The sequence below is a fragment of the Xiphophorus maculatus genome, chromosome 2, assembly GCF_002775205.1.
Source record: "Xiphophorus maculatus strain JP 163 A chromosome 2, X_maculatus-5.0-male, whole genome shotgun sequence".
NCBI classification, from domain to species: domain Eukaryota; kingdom Metazoa; phylum Chordata; class Actinopteri; order Cyprinodontiformes; family Poeciliidae; genus Xiphophorus; species Xiphophorus maculatus.
Window position 1 is genome coordinate 2035583 of NC_036444.1, and position 16027 is coordinate 2051609.

The 16027-nt window shown below is 38.7% G+C and overlaps 1 protein-coding gene across 3 annotated transcripts in view; it reads left to right on the forward strand.

Annotated features, from left to right (window-relative positions):
- The window catches only part of LOC102227229 (tetraspanin-9), a 205852-nt gene extending 192509 nt beyond the window's left edge, over positions 1–13343 (forward strand). For all 3 annotated transcript variants that reach the window (XM_023349338.1, XM_023349341.1, XM_023349331.1), the window contains 2 exons: positions 1170–1253; positions 11037–13343. In XM_023349338.1, coding sequence (XP_023205106.1) covers positions 1170–1253; positions 11037–11108 — 156 coding nt within the window. In that variant the 3' untranslated portion in view covers positions 11109–13343. The remainder of the gene's footprint in view (positions 1–1169; positions 1254–11036) is intronic.
- The last annotated feature ends 2684 nt before the right edge of the window (positions 13344–16027 follow it).

Consider the following 16027-nt stretch of genomic DNA (forward strand, 5'->3'; position numbering starts at 1 on the left):
CATCAACCCTTTCTGCCTCATCATTATTGTGAAGCGACTTTTTGTTGTTCTTCTATGATATTCAGATACATCACTCCTTGTCTAATTATTCTACACAGTTCATCAGTTTTGCATTTTCAGTTGAATTACTAAATTAAATGATGTTTGAATTTATGAGATGTGCCTGAAAGAGAACATTTCTTATTGCATTGTCTAAAGCAGAACAGAGATGCAAACACAAACAGATACAAAGGGAGGGAAAAAAGCAAAATAATATTGAGCTTAATATGAAACAACCACAAACTGACAGCAGAAAGATTCGACATAAAAAGTTCAACATCTAGACAGAAAATAAAAATGATAGCAGGGATTAACATCAGCCAGAACAGGTCTGGAAACCATTTGAGGTGTTTTTGCTGATGCACAATAAGCTTACTAAGCTCTTTATCTCATGTTAAGTCATTGTCATGCAAACTGATAAACATGCAACATAAAATCCACCATCTATTGCACACTTGCTCCACCAGCTCACTGATTGGATAGCAGCTGATTTCCATTTAAACCTGTTTAAACATTTTACTTATACTGCAGAATTTGGATCATTATTGACATTTTATTTTGTTGTTGTTGCAGCACAATGTCCTCAACCCATTACAAGTCTAATTTCCCATTTAGTCTGGCGTGCGGTTTGTTAGCAGGTCCAGAGTAAAGGATTAAAAGCTGTAATGTAATTGCCAACATGAGAATAGGCAGACAATGAGGTGGTCCAGTGGGAAGCTCATCCCTGAAAGCTTGTATGTAATCCTGCCCAGAGGAGCAGCTGCCTGGTATTTCACAATCCCCCTCAACAAGAAGCACCTCTTTAAGACCGAAACCGAAGTGAAGTTCCTCACCTCTGAATAAGGCTACAGTAGAGAAAGAGTTGAGTGCCTTAACTCTGCTCACATTCATCCACAGTTCTGCATATAGAAGCCTGACCTTATGGGGAAATTCACTTGTTTTGACACCTCATCTGATATTTATCCATGAGGATGAAATGCCCTTTTTATTTAACTGGTTGGTTGACTTTTTCCAGGTGACTGAGCAGCTGAGGCCCAAAACTGCAACATTTCTGACACGACTCAACTCCCACGCTGAAAAATGCTCATTTTCCCCTGTTTTTTTTTCTCTTTTTTTTTCTTGCATTGCAGGGCTGTTTTGAGAAGGTGGAAGAATGGCTGGATGAAAACAAGCATCTGCTGGGAACCATAGGCATGGTCATCTTGGTAGTGCAGGTGGGTGTAACAAAATATATATATTTCTTTCTCCCTCCCCTGTTGCTCTTTTATGTTTTTGCATGTGTCTGAAAACATGATAAAAAAAGAGAGAGAAAGTGTTCATCCAGTGGCCCCCTGTGCCATCTTGTTCGATTGAGAAAGCTGTGAAGCTTTGGCTCGGTGGGCGTTCTGGGCTCCCACACATCTTGAAATATTGCGGTTCTGTTCTCTATTCCTGTCTGGAAGATTCAAAGCTGCGTGGCTCTGAGCCAAGGAGGCTCCAGTCAGGTAAGGAAGAACTATTAGACGATTGGAGAGCCAAGATATTGAATATAGAGAAGCAGGGAGACGTGTAGATTGAAGCATCACTTTCCTTCTGCTTTATATCCATCCCACTCTGACTCTCTAAAACAGGATCTTGCTGAACTTTAGCTTGTTTTGTAGCGTGTTGCGGGAGCTGCAGTCATTAACCTGGGACCTGAGTTTGTGGAGCTTAAGGGTGTTTTCACACCTTATAGCCGGTAGAATCGGTTTGATTGGAAACCAAAATTGCAACATTTGTTACAGTTTCAGTTGTGATGCTGTTTCAAACTCCACTGTGTCAAATGAACCAAACCCTTTGAGAAATCCCTTCATCCCTTTGCCTGGAGGGGCGCTGAACCAAGAACCACTGAAGGAAACAATATAATATCTCTGAAGAAGACACTGAGCACAACTTCAGTTTTCAAATGCAAACAAAAATGGAGATGTCAGATTTTATTGGTTGGAGGATTTTCCTTTTGTCTTTGGTGAAAGACCATGAGCCATTTCTTCTGCTAGCGCTAGCCTAGCATGTTTGTTTTGGTTGGACTTCCCAGAATGCCTTGTGCTTTAGTTCACTTCCAGTTTTTGGAGCAGTCACCGTTCTGCTGCCATTTACATATGCATCCGAACTGCAACTGAGTTCACTTCATCCAAACAGAGACTGAGATTCTTAGGACCAGAATTCATTTTTTGGTCCGTATCAAAGTTCAATTACACATTCACACCTCCCCAAACGAACTGGACTTTCTAGGCAAGCAGACTGGAACTGAATTAAAGAGGATTAAACTAGGCTGGTGTGAACACCCCCTGAATGTATGTAAATGAGAGACACATCCGTTTATGTGTCTTTATGATAGTTTGGTGTGAAATAAAAACAAAAATCTATCAAAAAATGAAAAAAGTCCACAACAGCTGCTCCTTTTTTTCTTTTTTCTGCTTCATTTTCTGCTTCACATCTTCATATGATCTCAACACATCATTTAATTCTGCATAGAGAGAAATTTTATTCATTTAAAAGGAAAATAATGAGGATATTTGTTCCAGCCTGAGTTTTGTGTGTAATTTCTGCCACTTTGGCCAAGTTCTGGTTTATTCCTCTTTTCACAATCAGAGAACCCAGTTTCCACCGTGATTTAGTCCTTCCTCATCCTGTAGTCGTCCCACTGGCAGCTGGAGTTATTTTATGTGACCATTTCTCTGCACTTTTCTGTCTTTTTTACTGAGCACTTTTAATATGCTGATGCTTAAATAGCAAACTGAATGCAGGCGCCTTGACTCTGAATAATTTACAAACTGTATTTTAAGAGAAATGTGTTGATGTTGAGGTAATAAGAGTGATAGCAGTAGTTTAAGCTGCTTCCAGTCTGTCACAGAGCACTTCAAGTAAAGATGAATCACCTGTTAAGGTGGCTAATAACTTGCAGCCTGCAGATTCAGGTGATTCCTCTGCTCCTGCTCTAATATGCTCACAAATCTCTACAATCATTTTTCCAGTTCCTGTGATGAGAAGCTCAAACAAACTTCTTTACTCTGTTGATTCGTCTCGACATTAAAAATCTGCTGAATTGCTGACGCAAACTTTAGTTTTGATTCTCCACCTTATTAAGCATCATCTTCTGCTTCACATCTTCATATAATCTCAACACATCATTTAGTTATTGAAAATTCAGCTTCTGCTTCACTTACTGAGACAGACATGAGCCCATCAGCCTCTCCTTCTCCTGCTCCCTGTTAGGTTTTGTATTGATTCTAAAATCCTGCAGTTTAAATCTTTAAATCAGACTGCCTGATCCCCAGAGATCTACTGATAAACCAGGAAGCGAACGCACAGATTGCTCTCTTAAATCGAAGGATAGCCGTTTTTTTCTCCCTTTATTTGTTTGTTTTAAATAAGAGTTGTTAACGACGCCAAGCTGGGTCGCATCCAAAAATGTGCTGGTGACTCAGTAATTGAGTCTGCTCAAAGCAAAAACCAACCTAATCAGGATTTAGTCAGGCGAAACTCCATCGACTCGTGCAAATCAACTCTTACGATGATCAATGTGGCCGACATGAGATGTTTCAGGAAAACTTTTCCACTCCTGGCTCCAGGCGGTGGTGAGAAAAGAGCGTTTAACATCCTGGAGTCATCGTCCAAAAACATGAGCTTTGATTCACTGAATCCATTTCACATCTAATTACTGAGGCATAAAACTTGTTGGCCTTTAATGTTTAACAGTGTTTTTTATTATTACACTATTTATGTAAATAAACTAAATTCATTTTATTCCGTTCTGTTAGCTACTTATTTAGTTTATATTAATAAATGGAATGCATTTATTTATTTAGATCAATTTGTTTATCTAAATAAATAATAATTTTATTTATTTTAATTTTGTTACAGATTTTGTATATCTTAAATGCATGTATGTATTTATTTCATTGAAATAGAGTTTAATTTATTTTATTTTTGAGTTGGTTATTCAGTTTTATACAAATAAACTATATGTTTTCTCTTTGACTAATATTTAAATTGGTTGGATCTTCTGAAACTCTTAAGTGAAAAGAAATCTGAAAGTTTTTCTCTCTTTCTTCTGTAGGTGTAAATGAATGAAGGGATCAATTAAATTATATTGAAATGGCTATCCACAAATTATCAATATCCAAATGACCCTTCATCATGTATTTCTGCTTTACTGATGGCTGCATGGCCAATAAAACAATAACTAAATGAGTTCAGTACTTAATATAAGTTTATTTAATGGGCCTGTTTATGGACCAATAAAACCAAAACGTTGTTGACTGATTAACATTGTTTACATCATTGTTTCATCTCCACATTTGCCTGCAGTTTGACCACCATTAGTAAAGTTCTGATTTAATTTTACTTATGATTCATTTATATTTTTTCTGGGTTCAGGGACATAAAAAATATTTGACCTTCACAGATTTCTTCTGTTTTATTCTTGTTGTTGCTTTTAAATATTTCAGATCAACAATTGACGAATAACTAGACAAGAACAACTGGAGTAAATATAAAAGGCAATATGAAAATGATATTTTTTTAGGTTTTTAGGCAAACCAGAATTCGGTTTTATAGACCGGATCAGAGTTTGATTTCACAAACTAGACTTTCCAGGCATACAAACAAAAGTTTCATTAAAATGGACTAAATGGGGCTTAGCGCATCCCAAATATCTTTTTTTTATTTGGAGCTTACAAATTTAATTGAAAAGAGAAAAAAACATTGTAACTCTTAATATTAAAAGTTGAAGCTGAATAGAGACACATTTAAAGCAGGAATATAAAACAAATTCATACCACAACCAGAACTTTGGTGTACAGTTTAAACTGCTCCAGTTGTCTGTCCATACTGTCCAGCACTCTGACAGAACCGTAACCTTTCACTTCTCGTTGTTTTGTTTTGCACCGTCTTGAACAAAACTCTTCATACTGGCTGGGCTTTGTAGATTCATACCTCTGTCTATGTGAGTTCTGTTTTTTTCTGCTAAATCCATTTAATCTCTGCCACCTACCCGAACATTTCTGACAGTAACTCACCTTTCTGTTCATTATTACAGCCTTCAAGGCTCACGCTGCGGCACAGCCTCAATGGAGCCGGCTCTTCTTACTACGATTATTACTATTTGCACACCTGTCTCTCCTAGTACTGCTGCATCCTTCCTCCGTTTTGTTGGTTTCTTTCAATGGATCTCTTGTTTTATTGCCTCTTCTCTCCTTAATATGTCTGTTGCTGTGCTCAAGGCAAAGCAAGACTCCTAATCCTTGAATCCATGGTTCATTTAGAGCAAGGTGACCTCCCCATTAAAGCTTTTTGTTGACTTCTGGAAGATTATGCACATAGTTAATGTCCTTAGGGGACGTTTGTGCTTGAACTTTTAGGTTGAGGTTAAGGTATTCTATACCTTGTGGACTAATTTGTAGCAGAGCCTGCCATACACAATCACAAACAACTGGCATGAAAACTCCATAATTATTCATTTAAAAAGAGATAATGTTAAAAGTTGTTGCAAGCAGAAGTGAAGCGGTAAAGTCAGGAATGCTTAAACGTTCCGTGTTCTGGTAGAAAACACACCCATCAAATTTAGATTCATCAAATTGCAAAATCCAAACTCACACCTACATTCACATAAGCAGTGGTCTGGACCGCTAGCTTAACAGTTAGTTACGCTAATCATAAACATTAGATCTGCTAATGCTAATGCTAATGCCACATTTCACTGACTCAGCATGTGTCACATGAGAGTATATCGTCCTCCAGAGGATCAGATGTGTCACTGCAACCTGTACGGTTAGCGCTTTACTAAGGCTTATTATTACTCTCCTCTCTAAGCCAATAGCTGGGTTGCAATTATTGGGTTGTAGTGTTTTATCAAAACTATGAAACTTCCACTTCAGCTGAGCACTTTTTAGACTTTATTCTTCTCACTCTACTGCAGCCTCAAGGACAAAACAAGCAGTGCCTGCTTGTCCCGAAATTTCATTTGCATTCAAATTTCCTCATAGTCATGCATTGGAAGCGACCTGCTGCATCTGCCTGGTAAAAATTGTAATTGTCCTGGTTGTTCACAGAAATTTTCTGCTTATGACATGTTTGTAAATCGGAGCTGTTGCTAAGAGGAGCTCTTTGGAGGGCTGTAAGCCTCTTTAACTAATTTGATTGATGCCACCCATTAGGAAAGGCACTTACTGTGTGATCCCATACAGTCTGTGCTGTATTTTAGCAATTAGTACATGTTGTTGTCAACATTAACCTTCAGGTGGTGTATCCAGTGCTCATATGTTTGAACAGTTTTGACATTTGCTTACAATACAAATATTTGCTGAATTTGCCTTCAAAAATGTATTAGTCATAGAGAAGCAGATATAAAGTTAAAATTGTGAGTCAATGTGTTTATGAATCAAGTCCATCAGACCTTTTAGGAACTCTAGATTTCAAAGAAAATTACTATCAGTTTAATGACTTCTTTGTCTCTGAAGGTATTAGTTGCACCAGCTATAACACGAAGTCAAGCAGAAGTGGAAAACAAAGCGCTGGGGTTGAGAGGTTTGTCAGGAGCTTTTTTTAAATGAACTCAGTTTTCATCCAGGAACAAAGAACCTTCTCCTTCAGCAACATCTCGGTCAATCCTGTATAAATTGAGACAAGTGCTTAGCATTTGCTTTTAATACAAATTGAAATGAAAGGGCTATACGCTGGCAAGGCTGAATGAGTCCAGGCAATTCACAACTGGCCTTGTTTTTATGCTACTAACATGTCTTTTAACTTCATTCCTCTGAAATGAAGTTAATAGCCACTTAAAGACAAAAAAACATCCAGTATTTCTGACCTCACAGCAACTATTCTGACATGTTTACAGATATTTCATATATTCAGCCTGTCAGTGCTAACAAATGAAGGACATTTTCCTGAAGGTTAAGCCTTAGTTTTAACCCTCTCGTTACACATGCATACAGCCACTCGCTCCTCTGATTCAGTGTCAGTAGGAAGAGTCAGGAAGCAGATGTCAAGCACAGATTGGCTCATCCCAAACTGATGTGGACAACATGACAAAGAAACGTAAAACTGGCCGGAGGCACTTGGATGTAGTTTTGAAATATTTATAGAAGATGCAGACTCAGTCTGACAGAAACCTGGATGTTTATCTTCCTCCAAAATGACAAAAAGATTTTACTTTCTAACTTTGCTAAAAGGTGTTTGATTCATTTCTGTAGAAACTTGCTCCTGTAAGTTTGCTTCTGTTTCCTTCATTTCTAATCAACACGTACTGTAAATGAATAACTGCAGTTCTTTATGCAGTATTGGGACTTTTTAATCAAGTCTGTAATTAATTAATTGCATTTAAACAAAACATGTATACTGTATACACAAAATGAATTTTCAAGCCTAAAACGTTTTACTGCTAAGTTAGTGAATAAATAGACATATGAGTTCAACAAAAAATATGTTTATAGTTTTTAATCTGATATTCAGATTCTTCCTCCATCAAATTGGGGCAAAGTGTTATTCAGCTTTCAAATGTTTCAGGAATCTGATCATTCATTAAGTGTAATTTAGAAATGTAGATGATGGACACTGACATTAGCGTTAGCTGCTGCATGTTTAGCATTCAGATGCTAGTTTGGGCTTGAATAGCTTCTGACAGGTTAACTCTTTAGCACAACTTGAACACATTAGTCTTTTCCAGTGTCCCATCACATCTTTTGTTGAAGCAGAAATGAACCTCAGTGAGATTACAGAAGCAGCTTCGTCGCCAATCGCTGCTGTCTGTTGATGTCGCTTGTGCAGGCGCACCAGAAATGCACCAGGACAAAGGCTACAGCTTGTGCTACAGCTTGTGCTACAGCTTGGGACTTTTGCATGTTAAAAAAAAAAAAACAACAAAAAAACGATCAATTGCGTTAAAAATGTTAATGCATAAAATCGATGTAATTAATTAGCAAAGTTGGTGTCAAAGTACAAAGGTAATCAGGCTCAAATTTCACATTTAGTTTAATTTAATTCATCCATCCATCTGTTGTCTAAACCTGCATTTGGGTTGGTGTCATTGGGTGAAAGGCAGGCTCCACCCCAGACTAGCCAGCAGCCCGTCACTGATTATACATTTCCTTCTGAAGTTTTAACATTACACCCTATTCCCATTTTTTGCCAATTCAATAACAATTCTTCTAGTTGAATCAGATTCAAGGAGACAAACCTAACAGAAACCGTTACACCTGGGGCTTTACCCTATTTCTCACTGAGTAATATGTTGAGTACAACCCTGACAGGTTGCAACCACCAATCTATCACAGAGACACACAGGACAAACAACCAGACATGAACGCCTGCGGCCAATTTACAGAGACCGGCTAGCTGTGGGGGAAAGCTGGAGTGTGTTGATGGATGGATGGATGGATGGACGGACGGACAGACGGATGGATAGATAGATAAAGATGCTGCATGTAAGACTTAAGCCTTGCAGTAGATCAGGGAGACGTCATCGTCTTTAGGCAGGAAAAAGCCAATTAAACTGGTTTCATAAAAACAGTGAAACATTTTGAGGATCTGAAGTATTCGGTTAAAGAAAAATGTTTAAAGTTTAAATGGTGTTTCTAGCTAACAGTGATTGGCTGTAATTAGCCCTCAACAAGCACAGAGTGGTTCAGTGATTTGAAAAGTTTCCCAATTCCTGTCGGGGAAAAAACATTTGAAACAGGTAAATATTTCAAGAATCATAAAAATTATTTTTGAGCTTTTTTATGAGGTTTTATGAGACATTTCCCCAAAGAGTTGATTGTTTTGATGTCTAAATGGCTGAAGTAGCTCAGAGATTATAAAAGGAGTAGGAGAGAGCGGGGAAAACGTCTCCATGGCTCAGGGATCATAAGAGCGTAAATGTTTGTTGTTTGGAAGCTTTTTTTCCATCCATAAAATCCTCTTTTCTCCACATGTCTGTTAACAGGAGGGTTTTTCCTTTGCATGTTTTCTGTCTTTATGCCTAACTCTAAGTGAGGAGAGTCACATCAGCTGGATGTGGATGATAGTTAGAGGTGTGGGCAGTATCTAAGATTATTCATTCAATCTAAAATATTCCTCCACTGATAGATATTACTTACTGAGAAGACATCACCACATTCACTTCATAGAAAATGACTTCAAATCATCAGTTGGCACAGTTATTGGTGTGGAGATGAGATAGAAAATCACCTAATGTGCAAAAATACAAATTGGAAAAAGTAGCAGAATGACCTCTGGGTATTTAGATTATTTGCTGCCATATGTTTTATTATTATTATTTTTAATAGTTTTTAACTGTGGTTTATGCTAACCAAAGAACATTAGGTTAAGCTCAGACTACTGAGGGATTCTCCTAATAAAAACCAAATTTGCTTTAAAAAAATCTATCCATAAACTCTGTTTTCTTTTTCATCCAAACTTTTCAGGATAATTGCTTTAGGATCGGCCTTGTGGCTGCGTTTGATGTAAAGTATCAGGGCTAATGGAAACTTCAAAGAGATGGCTGCAGACTTTGATTCAGTGGCATCTCCATTTGATTCATGGACTTGATGCTTGTGCACGCTGTACATTCTGTTTTCCATCACAAAAATCCAGAGCTCACATCTGAAGGTTGAACCGAGATCGTCTTTCATCGCGGGACGGGGGGAAAAAACGGCACAAAACAGATCACACACAGAGGACACTTCAGGTTCAGCCCGGGAAAAAGAAATTCCACTCAACAGAAACTGTTTTATATTCATTAACCACAGAATGGAATATCAAAATCTAATACTTCAGTTCATTTAATTGATTCTGGCTAAAAAACAAACAAACTTGAGTTACACAGTAATGTAGAATACTGCATCAGAAGAACTGATTAAGAACCCAGAAATGTTGACCTACTGAACATTATGCTCAGGTTCGGTTGAGGATTCTCTCTCTGGATGTGGTCTGGGCTCCTTTTGCATGAATTCCTGCATCAGTGTGGGGCTCAGCCTGTGGTTCTGCTGAGGCATTCAGGAAGTCCAGGTTGCTTTAGTAGTGACTGATACGGTGGTGTTTCCTACCACCGTTTTTCCTTCCACTCAACTTTCCGTGAATGTCCTTAGACACATTACTCTGTAAACAGCCAGCTTCTTTAGCGATGAACTTTGGTTTCATTGTGAAACATATCAGTAGCTGTCTGACAGTCCTTACATGGGGAAAGACTGTCTGTAAATACTCGTGTTTCATTCCTATGATGTTTATATTTGCATTTAGTGATTTAAATAGATGAACATTCAGTTATTTGTGATTTGGGCCCAAAGATGAACCAGACATTTGGAGGTCAACAGTTTGTTCCTGAAATCTTGGCTGGTTTCTCTTCAGTGTGTTGAAGGTGTGACCTTACAATGTCTGCAGGTGAATCTCCATTATCGGAGGTTTAGAATGAAACATCTGGGGGTTGTGGAGGATATTATCCTGAATCTAATCTATAGTTAAAAGACTACAAACCTGCAACACCTAATTAGTTTTAACATTATTTATGATTTACATGTTCATTAATTTATTATATTTATATTTAAATTGTGTTCTCTACTTTCTGTGTTTTATTTTGTTTAAATCTGTTTTTTGTTTGAATTAAAATTGTTGGGGTAAAGAAGAAAGTGAGGCGAGGACAGGAAACAGTCTTCACCCCCTTCAAAATAAGAGTCTGAATCTAAATGTCTATCTACTAATAATTGATAACCAAAACTTCAACACAGATGTTGAACTTTATTCAAATGTAAGTTCAGACAGACAAATAAATTTGCGTTTTAGATTAATTTAGGGGAAGCTAAATGCGCGAAACGTTTTCAATGCTAGCAAAATGCTAACCAAAAAATGAGATCCTCTAGTTTTCCCACCACTGTCTGAAAAAACATCAGACATTATGAAAAACATTTGTGTGTTTTTATCAATGTAAGTAAATATCTGTTTTCATCTATGAAACTCACAGGAAGTGACTTATTTCCGTTTCCCTCTTGTTTCCTGTGCAGCTGTTGGGTATGGCGTTCTCCATGACGCTCTTCCATCACATCCACAGAACAGGGAAGAAGTACGACGCCTAACCTGGGCGGAGGAGCCCCACTGGCTGCTGGGAAGAGACTCTGATTCCAACATTCATGCTTTCCGTCTCACTTCACCACTTGTGTAAAGCTTCCTGCTCTGCTTCCTGGCCTGTACAGATTCCAGCTGTGTTCCTGCACCTTTCCTGCTCTCTCCTCCTCTCATTCATTTTGCCAAAGAGTAACACAACTGGATCTGAAGGGACACCTACTTTTGGCAAGCAAGAGAATAATACTGGTTCTGAATGAAATATACTTTGTTTTTTCTCATCATTTTTCTTGGACTAACAATTTGCTGGAAGGAAAGTTGGATTTTGAGACAATGAAGACTGAACTAAACCCCATACAGCATCTCCAAGGTGACAAAAACCCATGAAATAGAAACTCCTTGTCTCCTTTCTGGAGGTTTTTTCACTCATTGCTCCCTTTTTTCCCTTGTAAATGGATAAAGACCCAATACGGCATGCTAGTTTTTTACTTCACTGACTTGCGTGTCTCTGAAACTTTAGTTTTAAACTTCTCAGATTTGTTTTTTATTCAAACGCTCAGCGCTCCTGCAGAATGCTGAGTGGTGAGCAGTTCAGCGTGGCGACCTGGTGGATGTGTTGTGTGTCGGCTCGGGTTTGACGTCAAGGGGTACAGACATGTCTGCGTGGTTTTTGTTGTAATCCATAATTTTATTTTTTTTTACTGCGCTGTAGAGATTAGGGAAAAGGGAAAGTGTTGGAAGAACATCATGTGAGTGTGAGGAATTATCAGTGGATTTATTTGGCATCAAATTCTGCAAAATCCGCTGGGTAATAAATTTTAATTCATAAATCTGTCCTTGAACACGCATTGCTGTGTTCAAATTCCCCTGTGAGGCAACATTCACAGCGTTAAGCTGTTTGTCAGCGAAGGGATCCGGGTGATAAAGTCTTTTTTTTTAGACGAAGTGTTTGTGTGTTTATCTCTGTGTTTGTTTGATCACTCAGAGGAGGTAAAACCTGGAATCAGAGAGGAAAGAGTAACGGCAGACATGTTTTCTCACTGCTGCAGCCATCACTTGTGCAGGCAGGAGGAGGCCAGCAGCTTCTCCTCCAGCTCTCATTCATTCAGTCACCCTCAACTCAACCCTGCCTCCATTTTTTTCTGTTTACACCCCGATTCTCTTCCCACATTTCAGGAAGCAGTGAGTTTGACATTCCTGCTCATTACTCAGTCACACCTCTGGTTTGCAACTTCACATATTTCATGTAAGCTTACTTTTTATGCAGCCTAAAGAGAAATTGGTGGGGGGCTGGGATCAAAGCCAAGGCGGATAGATATAGCAACACAAACCCTGTAGGACACATCTGTTTACGCACTGATGCACCACAGGAAGCCGGGGCATCAGTCTGCCTCCTGCAGACCAGAAATACTCTTCATCTGCTGGTGGCTTGAAGAGAATGCCCCCCAGTTTATCTCAGAAGGTATAAAGAGGTGTGAAGAGCTACCTTTATTGGATGGGGATCGGTTTAGCTGCGCCTGTCAGGCTTAGGTTATTCAGTTTTTGACGTCTCCAGGGTAAATTGTTTTGACATCTACAACGATGAAAAAGAAACAGCAAATCAAGAGACAAGTTACAGAAAGAAAAAACCTGAGAGGTTTATGGCTTTATTTACAGCAGGGATGCTCCGTTTACAGAGAACGATGCTACGCTGCAGCGCGTCTGCACAAAGTGAAACAGGTCAGCTTTAATCAGAGAGGCGGTTGATTAGGTGCAAACTGGAGCAGATCTGATTGCAGATTAAGCACAAATGATCAGATATGAGCAGTAAGAAGTGAAAAAATAACATCTGTCCTTTAACCCCGGCGTCCCTTTAGGTTGTTTTCTTAAAGAATGTCATTAAAATATTATATGCAAAATATTTTTTCACACAGCAACTAATACTCACTAATTAGTTTTATTTTTAATTTAAATTTTTTATTCTAATGAATTTTTTAGCGATTCTTTATTTGAATCAAATTACATGATTTGAAAAATCCAGAAGGGACACAGATTACTTTATTTTGCTTAAAATTAATTACCTGGAGAGACAAAGACTCATGAAAGATTCTAATTCAGCTGATTACATACGTCACCTGGTCGATATACACGCAGTAACTGGAAAAGTTCTGCAAAACTAAAATAAAACAGAAGAAATGTCCGATGATTTTTCAGGCTCACTCCTTCTCTGCCTTTCCAGCCTCTCCCGGATCGTCTTTGTGGTTTTCTGCTGCTGCAGCACCTTTTTTTATTTAATTTTTTTGTGACACATCATTGTGTCTATGATTATAGTTAGTGGCTTTGTTTGTTTAGAAAGCTACCCAGTGGTATTGTTCGCAGCATACGCTAGTTAGGCAGAATGAGGTCGAGACAGCGCTGTCGCCTGATTGGTGATTCTGTTTCCATTTAATTCACTGCAATTACTCAGCTGAAGCCGCAGCATAAAGGCGCTGCATGCCTGAAGTGCATCCCACTGAATAAATAACATTCTAATCTCCCTCACAAGCCTGATTTCCACCTGTCCAAACGGACTTTTCTGGAATCAGACTTTGCAGAGCTGCTGCATTCACAGCCTGAACTTCCAAAGCAGCTACACAAAGTGTTAGTGACTGTAATTCACATTTGGTCCAAATTTTTGCATTTTGCGTCACTTGAAGCTTGAACTCTACTGAAGAGGATTAGGGCCATTGAAAAAAACAACTCATTTTAATCTCAGCATTATGACTTTATTCTTTCCATTATTTTCCAGAATTTTGACTTTAATCTCTGAGAATTTTGAAATTTAAGTCAGAATTCTGAGAAAAAATTCAGAATTACATTTTTTCAGTGGTCGTATTTCTCTTCCGTAGAACTCTGTATGTTTGTGCAAAATTACATTGAAATTGATGCGTTTGAATTGATCTTCTGGCCAGAGGGCAGCTGGGGTTCCTGGTTTGTTCTGCAGATTTAGAGCGCTCTATGCAGCCTGAGACATTCTGCGTCTCTACTTGTTGTGTCCATGGGGTTAACATGACAGCTGCTGTTGTACAGTGCATGCACGACTGCTTGCTCCCTCTCTTAGCCCCCACAGCTTGGCTGCCTCCACAAACTCCACACGACTGTTTTCCCCCTTATTTGCCGCCTCGCTCTGCAGATGCTGGCTTCACATTGAGACGCTGCAGAGAAGCAGCTCAGCTCTGTGGAAAGCAGCAGCAGAGGAAAACTGAGGAGGGTCACGGGAAGAATCAGTGTTACTGTCGCAGCTACATGTGAGGCTGCACTCTACACCTCACAAAAAAATCTAGGTGAATATTTCACTGTACTCACGTTAAATAGAAAACACAAGGACGCAGAATTTTGAGGATAAAAATTCTCCAGATGTGACGTTGTGGTTCAAAGCCTGCAGTTTCTGTAACGCTTCGCCGCTGACTCATCCGAATACACAGAGACTCTGAGTGTGAACTCTGCTTCAACCTGCCACTGTCGCTTAGTTTGGGTTCATCTGTGTGTTTTTTTAGAACGTAGGGCCAAATGACATTTTTACAAAAGCTGTCCAGTGATGTTATTTTTGTATGTTGGTTGTTGCTGTTTTAATGTTTGTTTTCTACTGTTTTTGTTGGCTTTTTGTTCCTGTTTGTGACAGACGCTCCCCTGACTCTCATTGTACGCAGATGACACCTTTAATTCATTTTTTACACAAGGGATTAGTGTTGGCAGCGCTTCTGCTTCTCTGCAAGGTGCAAAAATGCCTTTTTTTGTCTTAATACTGGAACAAGCACATCAATTCAGAATGAATGGAAATTTAGCAAATACACTTTATTGCAGTTTTCTCTGGTCTACCTTCATCTCAGAGATACACAGTCCTATATATAAGTTGGTATATGATGGCAGCCCCGCCGTTGCAGCCATTCTCCCAACTTTTTCAGTCTGAACAGCTCACTTCTGATTGTTTCACCCCCCCTAAAAAATCTGTTTTGTTCCACGTCCATATGTGTAACTAAATTGAATATGTATCTGATTGTTTTCAAATCTTCACACCTTGTGTCAAACTGAAGGTGCGGGGGCCAAAAGAGGGCCCTCGCACCAAAAACTTAGTCAAAGTAAAGCAGTTTTTATCTCAGTTTTTTTCAACACAGCCAAATTACATCAACATGAAAAGATGTTCAATATTATTTAATTTTATTTATTGATGCAGAGACCGCTGTTTATTCATATTTCAACAGTTTAATAGGTTTTATCAATACATTTTGACTCAACTGGCTAAATTTGATCTTAGCCAAATTGAAAATGATTTTGACATCGTTGGTCTGAATTTTCATGTTGCATTTAATCGGACTTTTACGTGAAACATGGATCATAGTTCTGCACCAGAAGAAGCCGTAAACAGTGGCTGAAAACTGTAATTATAAAATTATGAAAGAAATGTGTGTGTGTGTCAGTGAAGTGTAACAAATCCCAATCCCATCACTCCTGGTCCGACTCTACATCCAAATAGAACCGGGTCAGAACCAGCTCAGAAGTTACAGTCGTGGGCTTTCTTCTTCTTCCTTTTCTTTCATCTTGTGATTTTGTGTCAGTTACATTAAAATGGGTCCATAGACGGCGGCGTCCATTATTACTGCCATAAACGGAGCGCTGCTGCGTCACGTCTACGTTCTTCTTCTGTGTGTCGCTTTGATGTCAAAAACCGTTCATACAGAAATCTGATTGTGGTCGCATTTAATTAGCAGAATCAATGACCACGCAAAATAATTTACAAAATTATAATTGAGCTTTGAAATTTGCTGTGATTTTACACAGTCTTTGTGGCTGTAATTCCCAGTTGTTTCCATTTTGCTTTGCTACCACTAACAGTTGACATGGAATATTAATTTTTTTACAAATGTTTCTAGAAACAGTCTACCTTCCCAAATGCTGGATTTGATGCTCCTGTTGC